General features: G+C 38.6%; 2 protein-coding genes across 7 annotated transcripts in view; one reads left to right on the forward strand and one right to left on the reverse strand.

Moving 5' to 3' along the window:
• The window catches only part of PPFIBP2 (PPFIA binding protein 2), an 85611-nt gene extending 84631 nt beyond the window's left edge, over positions 1-980 (forward strand). For 3 of the 6 annotated variants that reach the window (XM_083348898.1, XM_083348901.1, XM_083348899.1), the window contains one exon: positions 8-980. In XM_083348898.1, the coding sequence (XP_083205024.1) occupies positions 8-79 (72 nt within the window). In that variant the 3' untranslated portion in view covers positions 80-980. The remainder of the gene's footprint in view (positions 1-7) is intronic. The other 3 variants (XM_083348900.1, XM_083348902.1, XM_083348903.1) reach the window with 3 other exon arrangements.
• A 2978-nt stretch (positions 981-3958) lies between these two features.
• Positions 3959-17009, reverse strand: CYB5R2 (cytochrome b5 reductase 2). Its single transcript, XM_083348373.1, has 9 exons — positions 16879-17009; positions 14226-14372; positions 12392-12464; positions 10537-10643; positions 8780-8909; positions 7158-7241; positions 6224-6309; positions 5399-5498; positions 3959-4460 (listed from the first exon to the last, which is right to left on the reverse strand). Exons 1-9 carry the CDS (start codon positions 16894-16896, stop codon positions 4288-4290), a joined length of 918 nt encoding a protein of 305 aa, XP_083204499.1. The 5' UTR covers positions 16897-17009; the 3' UTR covers positions 3959-4287.
• Positions 17010-17247: the final 238 nt, after the last annotated feature.

Here is a 17247-nt window from a genome sequence, read left to right on the forward strand (position 1 = left end):
TTTCCAGACAATGTTAAGCCAAGATCAAATGCTGAACAACGATCAATTTTTAACATCGACTTTTGAGGACTGGAGATAAAGATGCCACAGGAATAACACTAAATCCTTTCTCCTATCATGCCAGAAAACTGATGCAACAAGCTGGATGCTATACCTAGAAATATATCATTTTCTTTGCCACTAAAATATGTGAAAGTTCAATGTGCTTTTAAAGGATACACATATACACAGAGATAAATACTATAGTCTAGGTAGTAAAAACATGCATTCAACAAACTGCAATTTTTCTAGAAATTTGGAAATCAAAGATCAGTTGTTAATCTATTTTAATCACTATGAACAATTTAATAGTGATCCATTTTTCTATCTTGTAATTCTAAGATTTGGTTATAGTGCACAGCAATGGAACTGCAGTAGATTTCAAAGCTGTAGCTATTCTTTAGTGTTGTTTGTGCAATGATGTATATTGAATCTGAACTATGGTAGTGAGAAAGTGATTCCTTGATGCATTAAAAATGTGTTCATTGGTTCAAAAGACAGTCATGATCAAGAGCAGCCTAACCCCTGATGACTCAATAGATGCAGCCATGCAGCTATTTTTAAAGCAGTATGGAAGTTGCCTTTTTCTTCATTTTTTTAAAGCTTTCTGGGCTAGTCTACAATCATATTCCCTGATGTTCTCCCATCCAAAAATTAACCAGGTGTGTTCCTGTTTGATTTTCAGAGCTGGACAATGTTAACCTGGTGCTACCACCAACTGATACACTCACTGTTTTCTTGAGCACTTTGACTAATCACTATGAGTGTCACCTACTGAGTACTAGAAGCTCCCAATATTTGATGATGAAATCATTCCTATCCTCTGCAATAATTCTTGTCTTCCTTCCACTTGCTAATTCTGAACTATACATTCACTCTACAACAAGAACCCTTGTTACCCGGGCTAAGTGGTGACAGGTTAACAAAAAACTTACATTAGTTATTTGTATAACATTTCATTGCTGTAGTGTGATAGAAACTATTGAAAAGTTAGAGGTGACTGTTCTTCATTCAAGGGTTTAAATGGGTGCATTAATTCATGCAACACCAAAAATGTGTCGTAAATACTACTAAATTCTACAATTACTTAAATATTACTAAATTCTATATTTTGTTTGACTTATTCAAAGGAAACACATAACAACATGTTGGCATAGGTTTTCACGGCTGACATCAAGGAAGCAGTGATGAGTTTCCTGGCAGTATGGCAGGCTGGGGAATTCTGGCAGTTGAAGTCCACGAGTCTTAAAGTTGTCAAGGTTGGACACCCCACTCCTAAACCATAGCCATTCAGTCAGAAAGCCCATCACTGCTTTATACATAATAGCCTTGCAGATCAGTTTATTTTTGTCCTAATCAGCTGGAAGCTAAACATTCTTTGAAATATTCTATAGATTGAAGTTAATTTGAAGTATGAAAAACAACGAAGGGACCAAGCAAATTTATTTATTTTAATTTTATTTTAATTCCATTTATATCCCGCCCTTCTCCGAAGACTCAGGGCGGCTTACAAGCTTAGCAGTTGTATTCTTGTTGTCATCCCGCTTATTTTTCAGTGCAGAAAATTCTTGAAGTCATCTCCCAACTATTAAATTTTAATATTTTCTTAAATTACAGTAATCGAGAGAAAAATACCTTTGTCAGAAAAGAACCATAATTATAATTAATGTTATAATTAATAGTTACATCTAAACCACCAAAATCTGTGATCCAAGTTCACCACCTAAATTCAGGGGGAAGGATTAGTAATATTTCAGTGGTGTGTGAGAACAGATTACCACATCAGGGGAATATTGTTAATAATTAGAGTCTGACGTGGTATTCTCTCTTATCTCCAACTGCACTTTTGTCTGCTTCAGTTTCCTCTTGAAATGAAATAAATGGGCACACCTCAACACTATTCTTTTTCAGGACTGATTGTGGGGGGGGGCAATCGGCCACTCTTAATATTTTTTTTTTGTGGAAATATTTGCCGATCTGTCAAAAAGGCTTGTAGCAATCTACAATTTAAAGGCATAAATTAAAGGGCTTGAAGCAATTCTAATGCAACCGTGATCATCTAAATATCTTTATACACGTTTGCCACCTAGTGGCAAACAAATTCCTTGTTTGCAAAATACATTCCCAAGTTATTGCTGACATAAGCACAGCCTTGAGTGTACTCTTCCTGCAGAAGTATTAACCTGAAGATATCAACAAATTTATTCTGTGGCACCAGCCTAGCTTTCACAGTTAAGTAAGAGAGCTTTGGATACCATAATCAATGGTAAATTGCAGAGACACGGCTCAATGTTCATCCAGAAGATGTCCCTTTCAGACCTATGTACCCTTTTGAACATATTTTTATTTGTTGTATAGGTATAATTCTGGATTTCATATACTGCATGTTCAAACGTCAAACTTTATTCTACAATTTTTTTTTACAAAACTAATGTTGCATTACAAGCATGTATACAGATGTTCCTGGAGCTGAAGCATTATTTGGGCTACAAGGTAAAATATTTTGGACCAGAGTATCATATATCAGTAAATGAAGGAATTTTGATTTCTCTGCTGCAGAATATTTTGAATCCAAATGAGGTATTTTAGGTTCTGCATGAGAATAGGTTTTAAATAATTATAATTTCCTTGCTTGTCTTCTTTATTATCTAAATATTAAAGTCTTCTGTGGAAAATGCTTATGCTCCAAATGGTATCACATATAATTAGGTGATGTCACTCTTAGTTGTATTTACAGCTATTAAGTTGGTTTATATGAAGCACATTTCCCACCAGTAGCTTGGTGTGAAGTTTATGATCGGAAATTGTGCTGTAGTTGCATGGTTATTCTAAATATTGCACCTGCGAAGCTGCATATTTGATTCAGAAGACAAATATTTTGGTCTTGCCAACATAGCAGATGGTAAATTAGATGGCTTTTTACATGACCACCATCTTTCCTACAAGAAACATCAAGCTAAATGCATCCCTGCTTCTCTTCAGTCAGAGACTGCCCAATAAAAAACTTCGTCAATAAAGAAGGTGAGGAGCATTCTTTCTCTCTAGGGATGCCTTGGTGTGCTAATGGTTTCATCCAGTTCATCTGGAGTCAATATTTGGGGAAGCAACTCTGAATATAAATTAGCTATTTAAGCCCAGCAAAACCCCAATTGGATTTCTTTTGGCCATACTTGAATTAAATCTTTTAAATTGTATGTTTGAAAAACTGCATGTCATAGTTTTTACATTGGTGAAAAACTGAAGTCAGCTTCAGCAACAGTAGCCAGAAGAAGATCCAACAACTGCAAAAAAAAATGGACTACAGATCTTACAAGAAGCCACGGGCTCCTTACCACTGTCCATTGCAATTAATTCCTAACCAACTTTGTTTCAAAAGCGGTTCATGCTTTATACACTAATAAAAATTGACATAAAATCATATGGAAATTCAAAGTCCACAAAATGCAGGGCTTTTTTTGTCATAGAATGCCTAGAACGGAGTTCCGGCACCTTTTTTGGATGGAACCTTGTAGGGTAGGCAAGACGTGTTGTATGACGTGTGAGTTCCGGCACCTTTTTCTTTTACAAAAAAAGCACTGACAAAATGCATCAGCATTTCATTCACATGAAACAAAAAAAGCTTTATAAAACTTTATTAAGGCTAGGCAAGGCATTAGAAAGTATGAGATAAGAGTCCTCTTTTGAAGGATCAGCACAGGTCCTGTGAAGTCTTTCCCCTCTGTAATGTGTGTTTGTCAGGCACAGGCCTAGAGATGATACTGCAACATGCAACTGAGTTCATTGCTTCATTTGCTTACAGTTAATAGAATCTGGCCAGACTAAAATTGTAACCTCCTAATTTACTAGATACATCCTGAGAGAATCTAGACTGTGTCTACGCTGAACCTCTTCCCCCCCACACACACACACACAGCTTGGAACTGTGCAGCCTTTTACTCTGGGCCTCTCTCTGGAAAAGCTCTATGTTGCCACAAGTCCCTTCCACCCATCCACTGCTTTTCCAGGTGTGCATTCCATTACAGTATTCTTGCACAGACAACACTTCTCTGGGATTGCCGGCCAACCAAAGCAGTTGCAAAATTACACGTTTGGGAAAATTCTTCAAGGTAGCTGTAGGGACACTCCTACAAGTCATGGTTGCTTCAAGGAGGAAAATTTTGCTAACATCAACCCACTGCAATGTGCACCTTCAAATGTTTTGCGTAACCATAGTACCTATGACATCTGCTAAGTGAATTGCATTCAAGTTCAATAAGCAAATGTGCTCTCTTTTGCATATCCCAGCAATTCAAGATTGGGCTGACAGGCAAATTGAATCATGGGTGGAGGTCCACACATCAGAATCAAAGTGTCCCCAGAGGGGGGAGGAAGATGGTCCTTTATCATGTTTGCAGTAACAAAGCCAGTGCTATACTTCCATCCTGCAACAAAAAGGAAAGAGAAGCTTTATGGCAATGTCTGGCAGAAGATAGTACTGCACACACTCATGGTGTTCTCATGGCTTCTCCCTTTCAAAGAAATCTAACTAAGCTTGATTTCATTAAATTTGAATGTTATATTTCATAGTAACACGATCATTCTCTTTATATTTAATAATTTCCTCAAACCATATTGATACTTGGATAGCAACATCTGGAGATACCCTACAAACACACATGGCCAAGATTGTATACCTCTCCTTCAGAGATAGAATCATAACCTTAACTAAGATCAGTTTATCCACTGGTTAAAATGCCAGGCTAGAAACCAGATTTCAAGTTATAGGTCTTAGGCATGAAAGCCAGCTGGGTGACTTTGGGCCAATCACTCTCTCAACCCAACCTGCCTCACAGGGTTGTTGTTTTTGTGGGTAAAATAGGAGGAGGAAGGACTATTATATATATTCACCACCTTGAGTTATGTATAAAGTAATAAAGGCAGGGTAAAAATCTAACAAATTTGTTGTTGACTTGCACAAACATAATTGCTTAATTACTGTTATTACTACAGGTGGAAAGACTGCATTATGAATTTTCATGCTACTCTTCACCTTCCCGTGTTAAAAAACGTGTCGCTAACTGTGATAGGTAATCCATTGCTTAGAAACACAGCACAGTAACTATATACTTCTCAAGTAATTTTCTATAAAGACTTAATATCTGATATTGTACTGCTCAAATCACAGTGGAAAGGTGCTTGGAATAATGGTAATAATTTCAGTCCGGAAAGGCAATGTGTGAAACATTCAAACTCTACTTTGGTAAAAGTGGTGCATCATAGCAAGGCAAACATCCCATATGATTGCAATAGAGATAAATGTGTTATCTTAAACTGTTCTGTACAGAAGAGTTCACTTAGCCTTTGAGCAACATCAACTCACCATGAGGTGGTCTGTCCAAAGTATACCACAATTTAAATTGGTCTGAGTGGTTTGCAGCTACATCTTCAAGTTCTGGTTTCAGTAATATATCGTGTTCCGTCTGCCAATCAAAAGTCAAGTATCCATTCAGAGTTGAACATTCAGGTTGATACAGAGCCCATTGTTAGTATTAGTTTACCTTTTGATCTAGGATTCTTATTTTATATATTGTTTTGCAGCTTCCCTGTATTCATCAATTCTCTTTGCTGTGGAAGGCAATCTATTCAACCTTCCTAGAAGTGAGTTATTCTCAAGTAGAGTAGCTTGCATTGTGGGCAATGTGGTTAGAATTAGATGTTAGCAATTCTGTGGAATCAGAAAACTATCAATACCACCAGGGGTTTCCTATACATCTGGCACAATATCTTATGCTGGTTCTATTAATTAAATATGCAATTTAGCATTGGGCTTAATAATAAGAATGTGCTAAGTATAATCCCTTTCCAATGAACCCATGGGGCATGCAGAATTAATCTGTCAGCACCTGACTGGGCATATATCAGTCTTAGACAGGAGGTATATAAGAAGATGAGGAGGCTACTCAAACTATAGTTCTTCCTGGCTACCTCACCATCCTCCCACCTACCTCTGTTTGAAATCAGCAGCATCCAGCTTTTCATGGAACCAGAAAAAAATGTTTAATTTTCACCAAAGGAAGAGCAATGAAGAAACTTTTTGATATGTATTCGGGAGGATGATGTGGATGTCCAAGCAACTGCTGGTGGCTGTTGCTTTTATAGTGATTTCACAAAAACGGAAAGGCAAACAAAACGTAAGTCAACCAACCTGATTAGCAAAAAGGAGATAACATTTTGTTTTATCGGTAGGGTCCTTTGTGATATGGCGGATCAGCTGAAGCATTGGAGTAATTCCTGTCAAATCAAAGCCAAGGTTCAGAATGAAGTAATATTTTTTCCATAGCCCAAAAGTAGAACCATAACGTTGGGTTCTTATTCCTATCCTTGTCAACTATAAAACTAGGTGGACATTTGTCTGAGCATGAAAGGCATACAAAATAGAACAAATGTGTGCTTTTTTAATACTCAGTGAAGGTAATATAATTCTCCAAAATTTCCAAGATAAGAAAAGAGAGAAAGAGAGAGAAATGATAGATAAAACAGTCATTCCCAAGATTCAAGAATATTGTTATTTAATACTTTGTCTAAGAGGATATCTTTTTTTCTCCTCCTTTTATATTAAATTTAATATATTAAATTATATTAAATAGTCTCACACTATTTATTTAATTTTACATTCAGTTTCTGAGCCACAGGTTCATGGGTAATGACAGAACATTAAATTATACTTAACTATAAAAGAGGATCAGTAGAAAAGAATCTTAAAAGATTTCAAAAATGCCTAGGCTCATAATAAAAATGTGGCTTTTCAAAAGCCAAAGTGTCAAATTGACTAGGACTTTATGTCATAATCAGCGCTTCAAACTGAGTACAGAGTTAGCTTATTAAGCAATTATTTAGACAAGGGTAAGTACTCAAACATTTTTAGAAGTAAATTAAGTTGTGCATCAGATATGACATATCTTCTGTTCCATGCTAAGCCTTGGTCAGGTCTTCTGTGCTTACTCTTTTGCAATAGAGGGGACAATAATAAATATTAATTTGACGAAGTTCCTTTTAGAGCATACATCATAATCAGGAAGTATATGGCTTTTTTTTTAATTTATTCAAGCCTCCCTATTCCCAAAACAAGGAATACCTACCTGTTCCCCCAGCAATCATCCCAAGATGCTTAACAAACTTCATCTTTGCTTCAGACTTTTTATCCAATTTGATAGCAAATTTACCTGTGTAAAATTACAAGCGTCAATTCCAACAAAATTGAACCAGTGCAAAGCTCTGAATCACGGCTATATACATTACTGTATATTAAATCTGCAATATTATATCAATTTCTAAGTGTGAAAACCTGTACAGTGCTAAAGGCCTTCCCTCTCATATATCAGAGTTAAGCTTGATATATATTTGAAACTAGCTTGCTGAATAACCCATAATTGCCTGAGCTCATACAAAGCTAAATATTAATCCACAAGTGTACAATCTGAGTCTCCAGAGCATTTTACGGCTCCTGGAGGTTTTCTTGTGACCTTTGGAACCATGCTATTCAATCTGCTACAATATGAACATCTTTAGATGGTGGCACAGATGTTCTGTAAGTATTTGCTACCATTATAACAGAGTTATAATATTTGGTAAGTATTTGCTAGGATTCTGTAAATATTTGCTACCATCTGGTTACATTCAGCTCAGATCCAATAGTTTGACCAGAGACTCCCAGGAGTTATTACCAAATTATATTTAGTGTAACAGAAAGGGAATTCTATTTGTTATAAATAAGACAACCAGTTTAGTCTAGTAGTTAAGGCACCAGGCTAGAAAGCAGGAGACCATGAGTTCAAGTCCACCCTTACCCACAAAAGCCAGCTGGGTCTCAGCCCAACCCACCTCACAGGGTCGTTATTGTGAAAAAAATAGGAGGAGGAAGATGTGTTGGAAATGTTTGCTACCTTGAGTTATTTGTAAAAACAACAGATAGGATACAAAGAAATAAACAGAATAATGTGGTATTTGTTGAATGCCATATTCCAGACTTCCCCAAACCTTCGGGGTTGGCGGCCCAAAGGGAGGGAGGAGGGAAAGAAGGGATGGTTTTCTGGGGGGGGGGAATAAATGCATGTGTTCATGCGTGCTCACGCAGCAACACCCACTGCTTGCATAAGTGGGTGCCTGTGACAACGCTTGCATGAGTGGACCCATGAATGCCCGTGACGCTCGTGGTAATGTTTATACATGTGGGGCCGCGAACACTTGCAATGCTTGCAATGCTCCTGCAAGTGGGGCTGTGCACGCACGTGCAGACACAAGCACTGGCCAGCCACTCATGCAGCCTGGAAGCCAATAGGCCCAGCCCGCTAGTGGACCACAGCCCACAGATTGGGGACCCCTGCCTATTCAATGAATTATATTCAACCACATGAATAATGTGATATTCATTAACAGCAGGAGAGGAGAGGGAAAAAGTATGCTAAAGTTGGAGATGCTATCTAAAATATCCCCAAATTATTGTAGGTCAAGTGGCTACGAAGCACACACAAACAACTTAAAATTGATTGCATGGGCAAAAGATCTAAGGTTTGTTTAACTTGTGACATGCTATATTATCCGCCCAGAGTCTCTCTGTAGAGAGATGGGTAGTTTCAAAACTTAATAAATAAAATAAAAAATAAATATCTCTCATCTGCCTACCGCTTTTATTTCTTCAAAAGCAGTTGATTAAACCTATTCATAATTATAAACTTCTTGGGACTTGACAATGAAATAGTACCTGATCCTTTATAAACCAGAAGCCCATTAGGCCCTCTGAAATCCATGGTGTCACCAATCTTCATGGCATCTAAGTACTGGGACATCTTTCCACCTTCAGGAAATTTTGGGTGAACATTTTTGTGGTAAACCTAGAAAGAATACACACACATGCAATAACTGACAGTGGTCTGTATTGGAAAAGATCATTTTGTACTATTACATAAATCCTGAATTAGAAGCCAGAAAAAGCCACATTTCTCCTGTTTACGCTCTATAAAACAAATCCACTGCACTGCTAGGGGCAAATAATTTTATCCTCAATAAACTGTTATTTTTGGCCAATTATGAAGTATTTAATTATATCCCCTAAACTCTGCTGAAGATGTTACCTATCCTGATAAGAAAACATTCGGAAACCAACCCACAAGCTCAGAGAACAAACTTTCACCCTCAATTATGTATTTTACCAGGTATTTAGTGGCCCTATTTATGTACTTGTTTTAGACTCCAAATTGTTTGGGAGCGAGTTGCCTTAAATACCATCTTAAATATAAGCTGGATCTTTAGAATTCCTTCTCTATCGTGTCCTCTCTTCATATAGCAAGTAGGGAAAGCTCTAATGAGAAGGCCTTTTCAGTTACAGAACAGTTTCCCCAGAGAAATTCATCTGAAGACACATTAATGATCTTTTCACAATGGGGAAAGAACTTTTTAATTAACCTTTTGAAGAACATGTACTCTAGGCTGAGCTTCTTTATTTATAACCTGTTTTAAGTATAACTGTTTTATACTGTAGCGGGTTTTAATGTTAGATATGTTTTGTGAGGTCTTAAGAGAATGTGTGCCTCAAGGAAGCAACATTAACGTGGTAAATAAAAATGAATAAACCCAAAACCATGATCAACATCACTTCAGAGTAATTTTGAATACGTTGCTTACTAAGCTCTGGATGATATTATTTCTTCATTATACATACAGGCAGAACCAAACATAGTATGGTCAAGAAGAACTATTCACTCTGGGTCTTTATCTCAAATTAGACATAAAATACTTGGTTTAAAAAAACTGTTTTAAATTTATATCACATTCTATCTTTTGATACCCTGGTATGTCAATATCCATTAAGACTTTTTACTTTTACTATGAACAAGAAATTCAAATCAGGACTCCTCAGATGTTTTAGAAGCACCTATAGTAAGTAGGTACATTGGTTTTGCTGAGAAAAGTAAGAAAATTAAATAAGCTATAGAGAAGTAGATTTTTCATCATTTACTCATTCTTCTTCTCGGTCTCAGTGCTTTATCTCTAAAATAATTGTGCACAGTATTCCAACCATATATTCAAAGATAATTTCTAGATATCAAATGTGGTATATTGTCTGTTTTTAACAGCTGCAAAGAAGAAGTGAGGGTCAAACTATTCTCCAAAGCACCAGAGGGCAGGACAAGAAACAATGGTTGGAAACTGATCAAAGAGAGAAGGAACATGGAATTAAGGAGAAAACTCCTAATAGTGAGAACAATTAACCAGTGGAACAGCTTGTCTCCAGAAGTTATAGGGGCTCCATCACTGGAGGTTTTTAAGAAGAGACTTATCTGAAATGGTATAGGCTCTCCTGCTTGAGCAGGGGGCTGGACTAGAAGACCTCCAAGGTCCCTTCCTGCTGTATTCTATTCTAATTTGACTTATGTAACTTGACTATTAGGGACCAATTTATTTGAGAAACATAGCAACCAAAACAGACTAATTTACCTGGTCAAAACAGTTTAAACTTACCTTTATTACTAAATCAACATATCCTTTCACTTCATCACTAGAAACTGGTGTATAAGCCCGAATCACAAGGTTATCACTGACTTTGGCAGAGAGGTATACATGTTGACCTAGAGAAAAATAGTTATAGTTCCAAAGTTTATTATTATGGCATTAAAGAAGAAAGCAAATAATTTGGGATCCCTTTTCAAACTGGATAACATCTGCAAAATTGGTTGGGAACACAATTCTTCTCATCCCCAGAGAGAAATGTCAATTCTTATATACCTAGTTAAGAAAGAAGGACAACCTCCTATAGTTGTAAAGATAAACATAAAAATGCTGGGTGGGAGTGGAAGAAGTAAGTTCCAACTAGCTGATAAGAAAATAATAACTGGAAATATACAAATCCCCGTGAACTGAAGATCCTGCAAAGGTGTGGAGTGTCATCATTCAAGCTTGTGAAAAAGTAGAAGGCCACCAAACAAAACATGACATTAACTGCATGACTGAAGTTATGAGCATGTGTTAATTAACTATGGCAGCCTGAACTTTAGTGTTCAGGACAGGGGATTAACTCTTTTCTTCGCATAACTTGACCACCTCTCTTAAGGCATTTGTTTGGCAGATACATCTTAAAGAGGTTAATGACTATATTAAAAGGATTGCAGCAGACAGCATGCCTGTTGAAATAAAATACAGATGCAGCTGCAATCAACAGTTAAATTCCAACCTATTTTGAGTAGTTTCTGCCTTTTCCAAAAGTTAAGAGATCACAGTACAGTGCTAGAATTCTACCTCATTGGAGACCTATCTTTTATGCTAAAATATCTGCCTAGTTTCCTAACCTGTTTCTGGTTTAATAAGTCCTTGTCGTCTATGTCTTCACCATCCATGAGTCACACCTGGCTTGGAAAAATCATGACTGACCACTATTTAAAACTGAAATATTTTATTCTCCCCGGTGTTCAATGAGAGATGAGTTTTAAATACTGTATATGCCACCTTTCGGCTGTAGTTTTACTTCTATGGCCTCTGTGTTTTACTTTCTCATTTTATTTTGCAATCCCCATTATGATATATTAAAGGACAGTATATAAACACCTGCAATAAAAGAACTTTAATAATAAGGCAAGTCAGCCTGTGTGAAACTCTAGTTAAGCAAATCATCTATCAGGGAATGGATAGATGTCTGGGCATCATATAGTTTCCTGTAAAAAGGACAGGGTAAGGTACGTCCCTCAAAGAAGGTGGGTGGCAGAGCCGTAAGAAGAGAAAAGAACATGTGCACACAGCTGGATGCCTCACAACTGGATGGTTTCCACCCATATTTCCCAGAACTGATAGATAACCTCTTCTGCAACACAATTAGTTAAAAATAAAGTCAACTCTTGTCCATTGGATTTATCCAGGAAAGTTTGCCATGACTGCATTTTGACTGCTTCCCCTACAATGTGAACAGGTTCCAGCCTAAGTATGTCTTAACCCATCAGCATCCATTTAAGAGAGTTGTTGAATGAAATAGTAAGTGTAACTTAGTAAGCGTAACTACTTACTTGGAAGTAACTTTGCTACTCAGTTTGATACAGACTGTGAATTAATTTTCAGTCCTTTGGATCAAGTGAACACTATTCACTTATAATGCTGACCAATGCTGTTGAAAACAGACTGTTATCTCTAAGAGTCTTTGCATACTATAGTATTTATTCGACATCTCAACATTAAAATCACTTATGATTTCAAGGAGATAACTAACAAAAGATTTTGTGCAGTGCTAAAAAAAAAACCAGCTTCCGTATCAAACAAGTTTCAGAGAAGGGCTTTTCAAAGATGTTGGGACTCTGCATCAGGAAGTGATGAAGAATAAGGCTATGCTTACCTACAGGCAAGCCCAATATGTGTTTCGGTGATGGAAGTGCAAATCGAAATCTCCTGGTGTCATGGCTGATATCCTGGGAAAAAGCAATCAGGTGAAAAACATTGAGCAATAAAGCATCACAAAAATAATTTAAGACCTTTTCATCATGACAAGCCTCACTTTCCATGTGCTAAAATATACAGCTGAGGAAAAAGGGGGGAGGCACCATAAATTGTAAGGGGGAACTGAGGATACCATAAGTGACCTAGCCATAACAAGGCAGAGAACGTACAAGATCTTTGGACATTGGTTCATTCGGAGATCTCAAACATTCAGCTTGTGGCCATATCTGGCCCACTGAGAGTTTTTTGGTTTGGCCTATGGCAGCCTCACCCATAAGGCACTACTGCCTCAGCTTCTCCTCCCATCCCCACTGTGTGCATCTGGCCATGCCTGGCAGCCAGCATCTCAATAGGGTGACCATGCCTCCTGGGTTTATCATTTGTCCCAGATTTTCAAGCTCCAGGCACCCATTTCCCATGTTTTTTCCCTGGCATTGCTGGATTCTCTCCCATAGTGAATAGCACATTACTCTTCCCCCACAGAGGAAGCCAACACTGCAACCCTGTGTGAGAGAAACTGATGCCGTATAAGCAGGCACTGGGGGGGGTGTAAAAGTGAAGTCTGAGCCTCACAAGCTGTGCAGCAGGGAAGAAGGCTGCCTTTGCTTTTCCCTCAACACATTGGCTTGTGTGTCTTCTCATTTCACTTCCCTTGAATCAGATAGTTTGCCTATCAGTGAAGAACCACAGCTGGAATTCCCTTGAGGTGCTATAGGGATAGACAGTGAGGTCAGTGGGAAACATAGGAAAATTAAAAACATTCAGAAGATTTATGTAATTTTAATATGTGTTTATTATTTTTTAATGTCCCCCTATCTCTCTCAAAGTGTCCCTGTTTGGATAATATGGTTGCCAATCAATGAGAAACATGGTTGGTTGCCACACCAGGAATATGACGCTGAGTACACTGAATAATGTTACCTAATATATTTCATATAAAACATGCAGTTTCAATTCAGTTTTTAATATTTCTATGGACATGAATGCGGCCCACCAGGTAGCATACTTTATGCAATGTGGGCCCCATAATCATTTAAGTTTTAATTCCTTGGAATATTTCTTTTTCTTTCTTTTTATGCCTCTATTAGATCACTGCACAACCGCACAGAACTGAATATACAACATACCCAGTTGTGGGTTGGGAAAATCTTGCACACGCTGGATTAGAATTTCAAGCGGTATCTGCTCTGTTGCTGCTTCAGTATATCAGAACTGCTGTTACTGAACATTATGCAATATCCCAAGGGCAAAATTACAAAATAACTTGGCATATTTATGGCCTTCCAAACATGAGAAAATAGATGTAAGTCAATATCGCATGCTCAAATCTTAATGTTTCTGAACAGACACAATCTTTTCAGTGCACATGCTTTCTGTGCCAAAGGCTCGAATCCAACCCCTGCAATCTCTCATTTAAAATATAGATCTCCAACTTGGCACATTGCTGTCAAGAGTTTTATCTGGCATTTTCATACATTCAAGCCAAAAAAGAAAGAAAGAAAAAGAAAGAAAGAAAGAAAGAAAGAAAGAAAGAAAGAAAGAAAGAAAGAAAGAAAGAAAGAAAGAAGAAAGAAAGAAAGAAAGAAAGAAAGAAAGAAAGAAAGAAAGAAAGAAAGAAAGAAAGAGGGAGGGAGGGAGGGAGGGAGGGAAGGAAGGAAGGAAGGAAGGAAGGAAGGAAGGAAGGAAGGAAGGAAGGAAGGAAGGAAGGAAGGAAGGAAGAAATGACAGCTCACCTCTTTCTCCATCAAAGACAATGGATATTTGATATTTGGATCCTGCAAGGTCACTGGATCTTTCTTCCTCTGAGATCCAATTATTTTATAAAGCAGAAATAGCATAGATGGTACAATTGCAGCCACGGCAATCAAAACGGAAATGTCCTAAAAGATGGGGGGGAAAGCACAGGTATGCAAAAAGAATGAAAACTCCACTGCAAAGATGTACTCGCTTCTCAATCAGATTATCATCTAATTGATCAGCTTTAAATCTATTGACCAAACCTCGATCCTGTATGTGGCATCCAGAGACAATGTCACAATCCAGAACATAGCAGAATTCCCTAACCCCATTTAACATTTTAAAGACTTTAGAAAAAATAAATGGGAAGCTATCATGCTGTAAAGCAAAGCACCAGTTTCAAGAATAAGCAGTATCGGTAGTCCTCAAGTTACGACCACAGTTGAGCCCAAAATGTATGCTGCTAAGTGAAACATTTAAGTGAGTTTTATCCCATTTTATGACTTTTCTTGCCACAGTTATATTTATATTTATATTTATTAAACTTATATACCGCCCTTCTCCCATAGGACCCAGGGCGGTTCACAGGCAATTAAAACAACATTACAATACAAAAATTAATACCAATTAAAATAGATTAAATTATCCTTAATTAAAATCTAAAACCCCTATAACTCTGATTAAAAACCCAATTACAATAAGTTAAAAAATTTTTTAAAAAAATCCTCAGTCCTGGCCAGAAAGCTCAAAGAGCCAGGTCTTCAGGTCCCGGCGGGACGAACGAAAATCAGGGGCAGTCCTAAGCTCTATGGGTAACTGGTTCCAGAGGGCAGGCGCGCCCACAGAGAAGGCTCTCCCCCTGGGTGTTGCCCGCCGGCAATCCTTTACCGGTGGCACCCTGAGAAGGCCCTCCCTGTGGGAGCGCACAGGACGAAGGGAACTTGATGCCAGCAGCAGGCGTTCCCTCAGATATCCCGGACCCAAGCCATTTAGGGCTTTATAGGTCATCACCAGTTGCTAAGTGAATCACTGCAGTTGTTCAATTAGTAACACAGCTGTTAAGTGAATCTGTCTTCCCCACTGACTTTGCTTGTCGGAATGTCTCAAAAGCTGATCCCATGACCCCAGGACATTGCAACCATCATACGTAAGAACCAGTTGCCAAACATCTGAATTTTGATCATGTGACCATGGGGGGGGATGCTGCAATGGTCGTGTGAAAACAGTCATAAGTCACTTTTTCAGCACTGTTGTAACTTTGAACGATTACTAAATGAACTGTTGTAACTTGAGGACTACCTGAATTTCCATGATGCCTGAGTGCACCCAGAATCAATCTTAGAAAATGAAATAATAATAATAATAATAATAATAATAATAATAATAATAATAATAATAATAATAATAATAATAATAATAATAATTGGAAGGGACCTTGGAGGTCTTCTAGTCCAACCCCCTGCTCAGGCAGGGAACCCAACCATTTCAGACAAATGGTTGTCCAGTCTCTTCTTAAAAACTTCCAGTGTTGGAGTGTTTGGCCCAGGCTTTTGTTTGGTGACTTGCTCTCAAAATCCAAAATGTGCCCACCAAAAAGACCAAGGACCCAGAGAAGGAGCAACTTGTCTAAAAGTTATACAGTCTGCTTTATGACTAAGGAAAATTTAAGCTTTCGGTTTATTAAAGACAAGGGCAGAATTCATTAACTATATGTGATTCTGGATAATGAAAAGGCATTTCTCTAACCTCCATTTATCACTTTCCCACCTAAGAAATGCGAAACTTGTCTTAATGCCGACATGCACGGCTTTATGAACAAGTTAGTTCAAGTTACAGCTTTTCAGAGGTGGAGCATATATGAGTTGTACTTTTTCACTACCACTTCTTGTGCCAACTTTTTAGATTTGTGTCCAAGCTGGGGAAAAATAAAAATAAATCTACAGCATTACTTCAGATCATCAGACAATAGATAAAGGAATAAATTACCACAAATGGAAGTGTTAATGCTGGTAACCATCAGCCACCACCCACCCACCCCGCCTTGAAATATATAATTTCTTTGATTAAGAGGGGTCCCTTAGGCTTTGAAGTCAAAAATCTCTGCTTGTTGTGGGAATCCAGATAGTTGGTTCACATAGTGTGGTGGGATGGAGGGTTTGTTGTCACTGTGTGTTGGGGGGAGAGAGCACAGGGGGAGGCTCAGCTAATCTCAATGTACACATGTTGTACTTTGACAATAAAGGTTTATTTTATTTATTTATTAAAGTATTAACCGGACTGCCTATCCAATGAGCAGAAGCCCGCCCTACGCTGTGACACCGCATTTGTAAGGAAACGTCTCCAAAAAGGCAGCTACAATCTGCCTTACGAATGTCAGGCGAATGTCCCAGGTCCAGGATAATGTTGCAGGGTCCAATCTGGGTCGGTCACCGGGACCAGAGATTTTGTCTTCCGAGCTTTAGGATTAGAAAGCTTGGAAGACAAGACCTCGAATCCCGGCGAGCAACCCAGATTGAATCCTGCAGAATCTGCCTTCCTGGAACTGCCTGAGCAGGGGGCGGGGAGGGGTGTTGGACTAGAAGACCTCCAAGGTCCCTTCTTGTTATTCTATTCCATTCTTGCCAGCCAGGGGGCTTCGGTGTCGCTTACCCAGCTGATCGGCTCCATGGCAGCAGTTCCTCCGCAGGCAAGAACGGAGGGCGAAAAAGCCGAAGTAGCTTCGCAGGTTCCTCTCTTCCCCGCTTCTGGAGCTCTCGCCGCGCCTTCCCACGGCCTCAAGCTTCTCGCTGCTTCGGCTGCTCCAGAGGACAAAGGGCGCCGCTGGCTTGGCTCGGGGCCCGCTATTGCAACACCTGCTCTGGCTTTCTCCAGGCTGCGTACCTGTTCTGCAAAGGCTAGGGCGGGGGTAGGCAACCTTGGCTCTTTTATGACTCGTGGACTTCAACTTCCAGAATTCCTGAGCCAGCCATGCTGGCTCAGGAATTCTGGGAGTTGAAGTCCACGAGTCATAAAAGAGCC

The sequence above is a fragment of the Vipera ursinii genome (genome assembly GCF_947247035.1).
Source record: "Vipera ursinii genome assembly, chromosome: 1".
Taxonomy (NCBI): Eukaryota; Metazoa; Chordata; class Lepidosauria; order Squamata; family Viperidae; genus Vipera; species Vipera ursinii.

Coding starts and splice junctions, on each gene's coding strand:
- CYB5R2 (XM_083348373.1), bottom strand. Junction 12,465..14,225: donor TGTCTTTGATGGAGAAAGAG/GTGAGCTGTCAT, acceptor GCTTTTTCCCAG/GATATCAGCCATGACACCAG. Junction 8,910..10,536: donor ATGTTGATTTAGTAATAAAG/GTAAGTTTAAAC, acceptor TATTCTTTCTAG/GTTTACCACAAAAATGTTCA.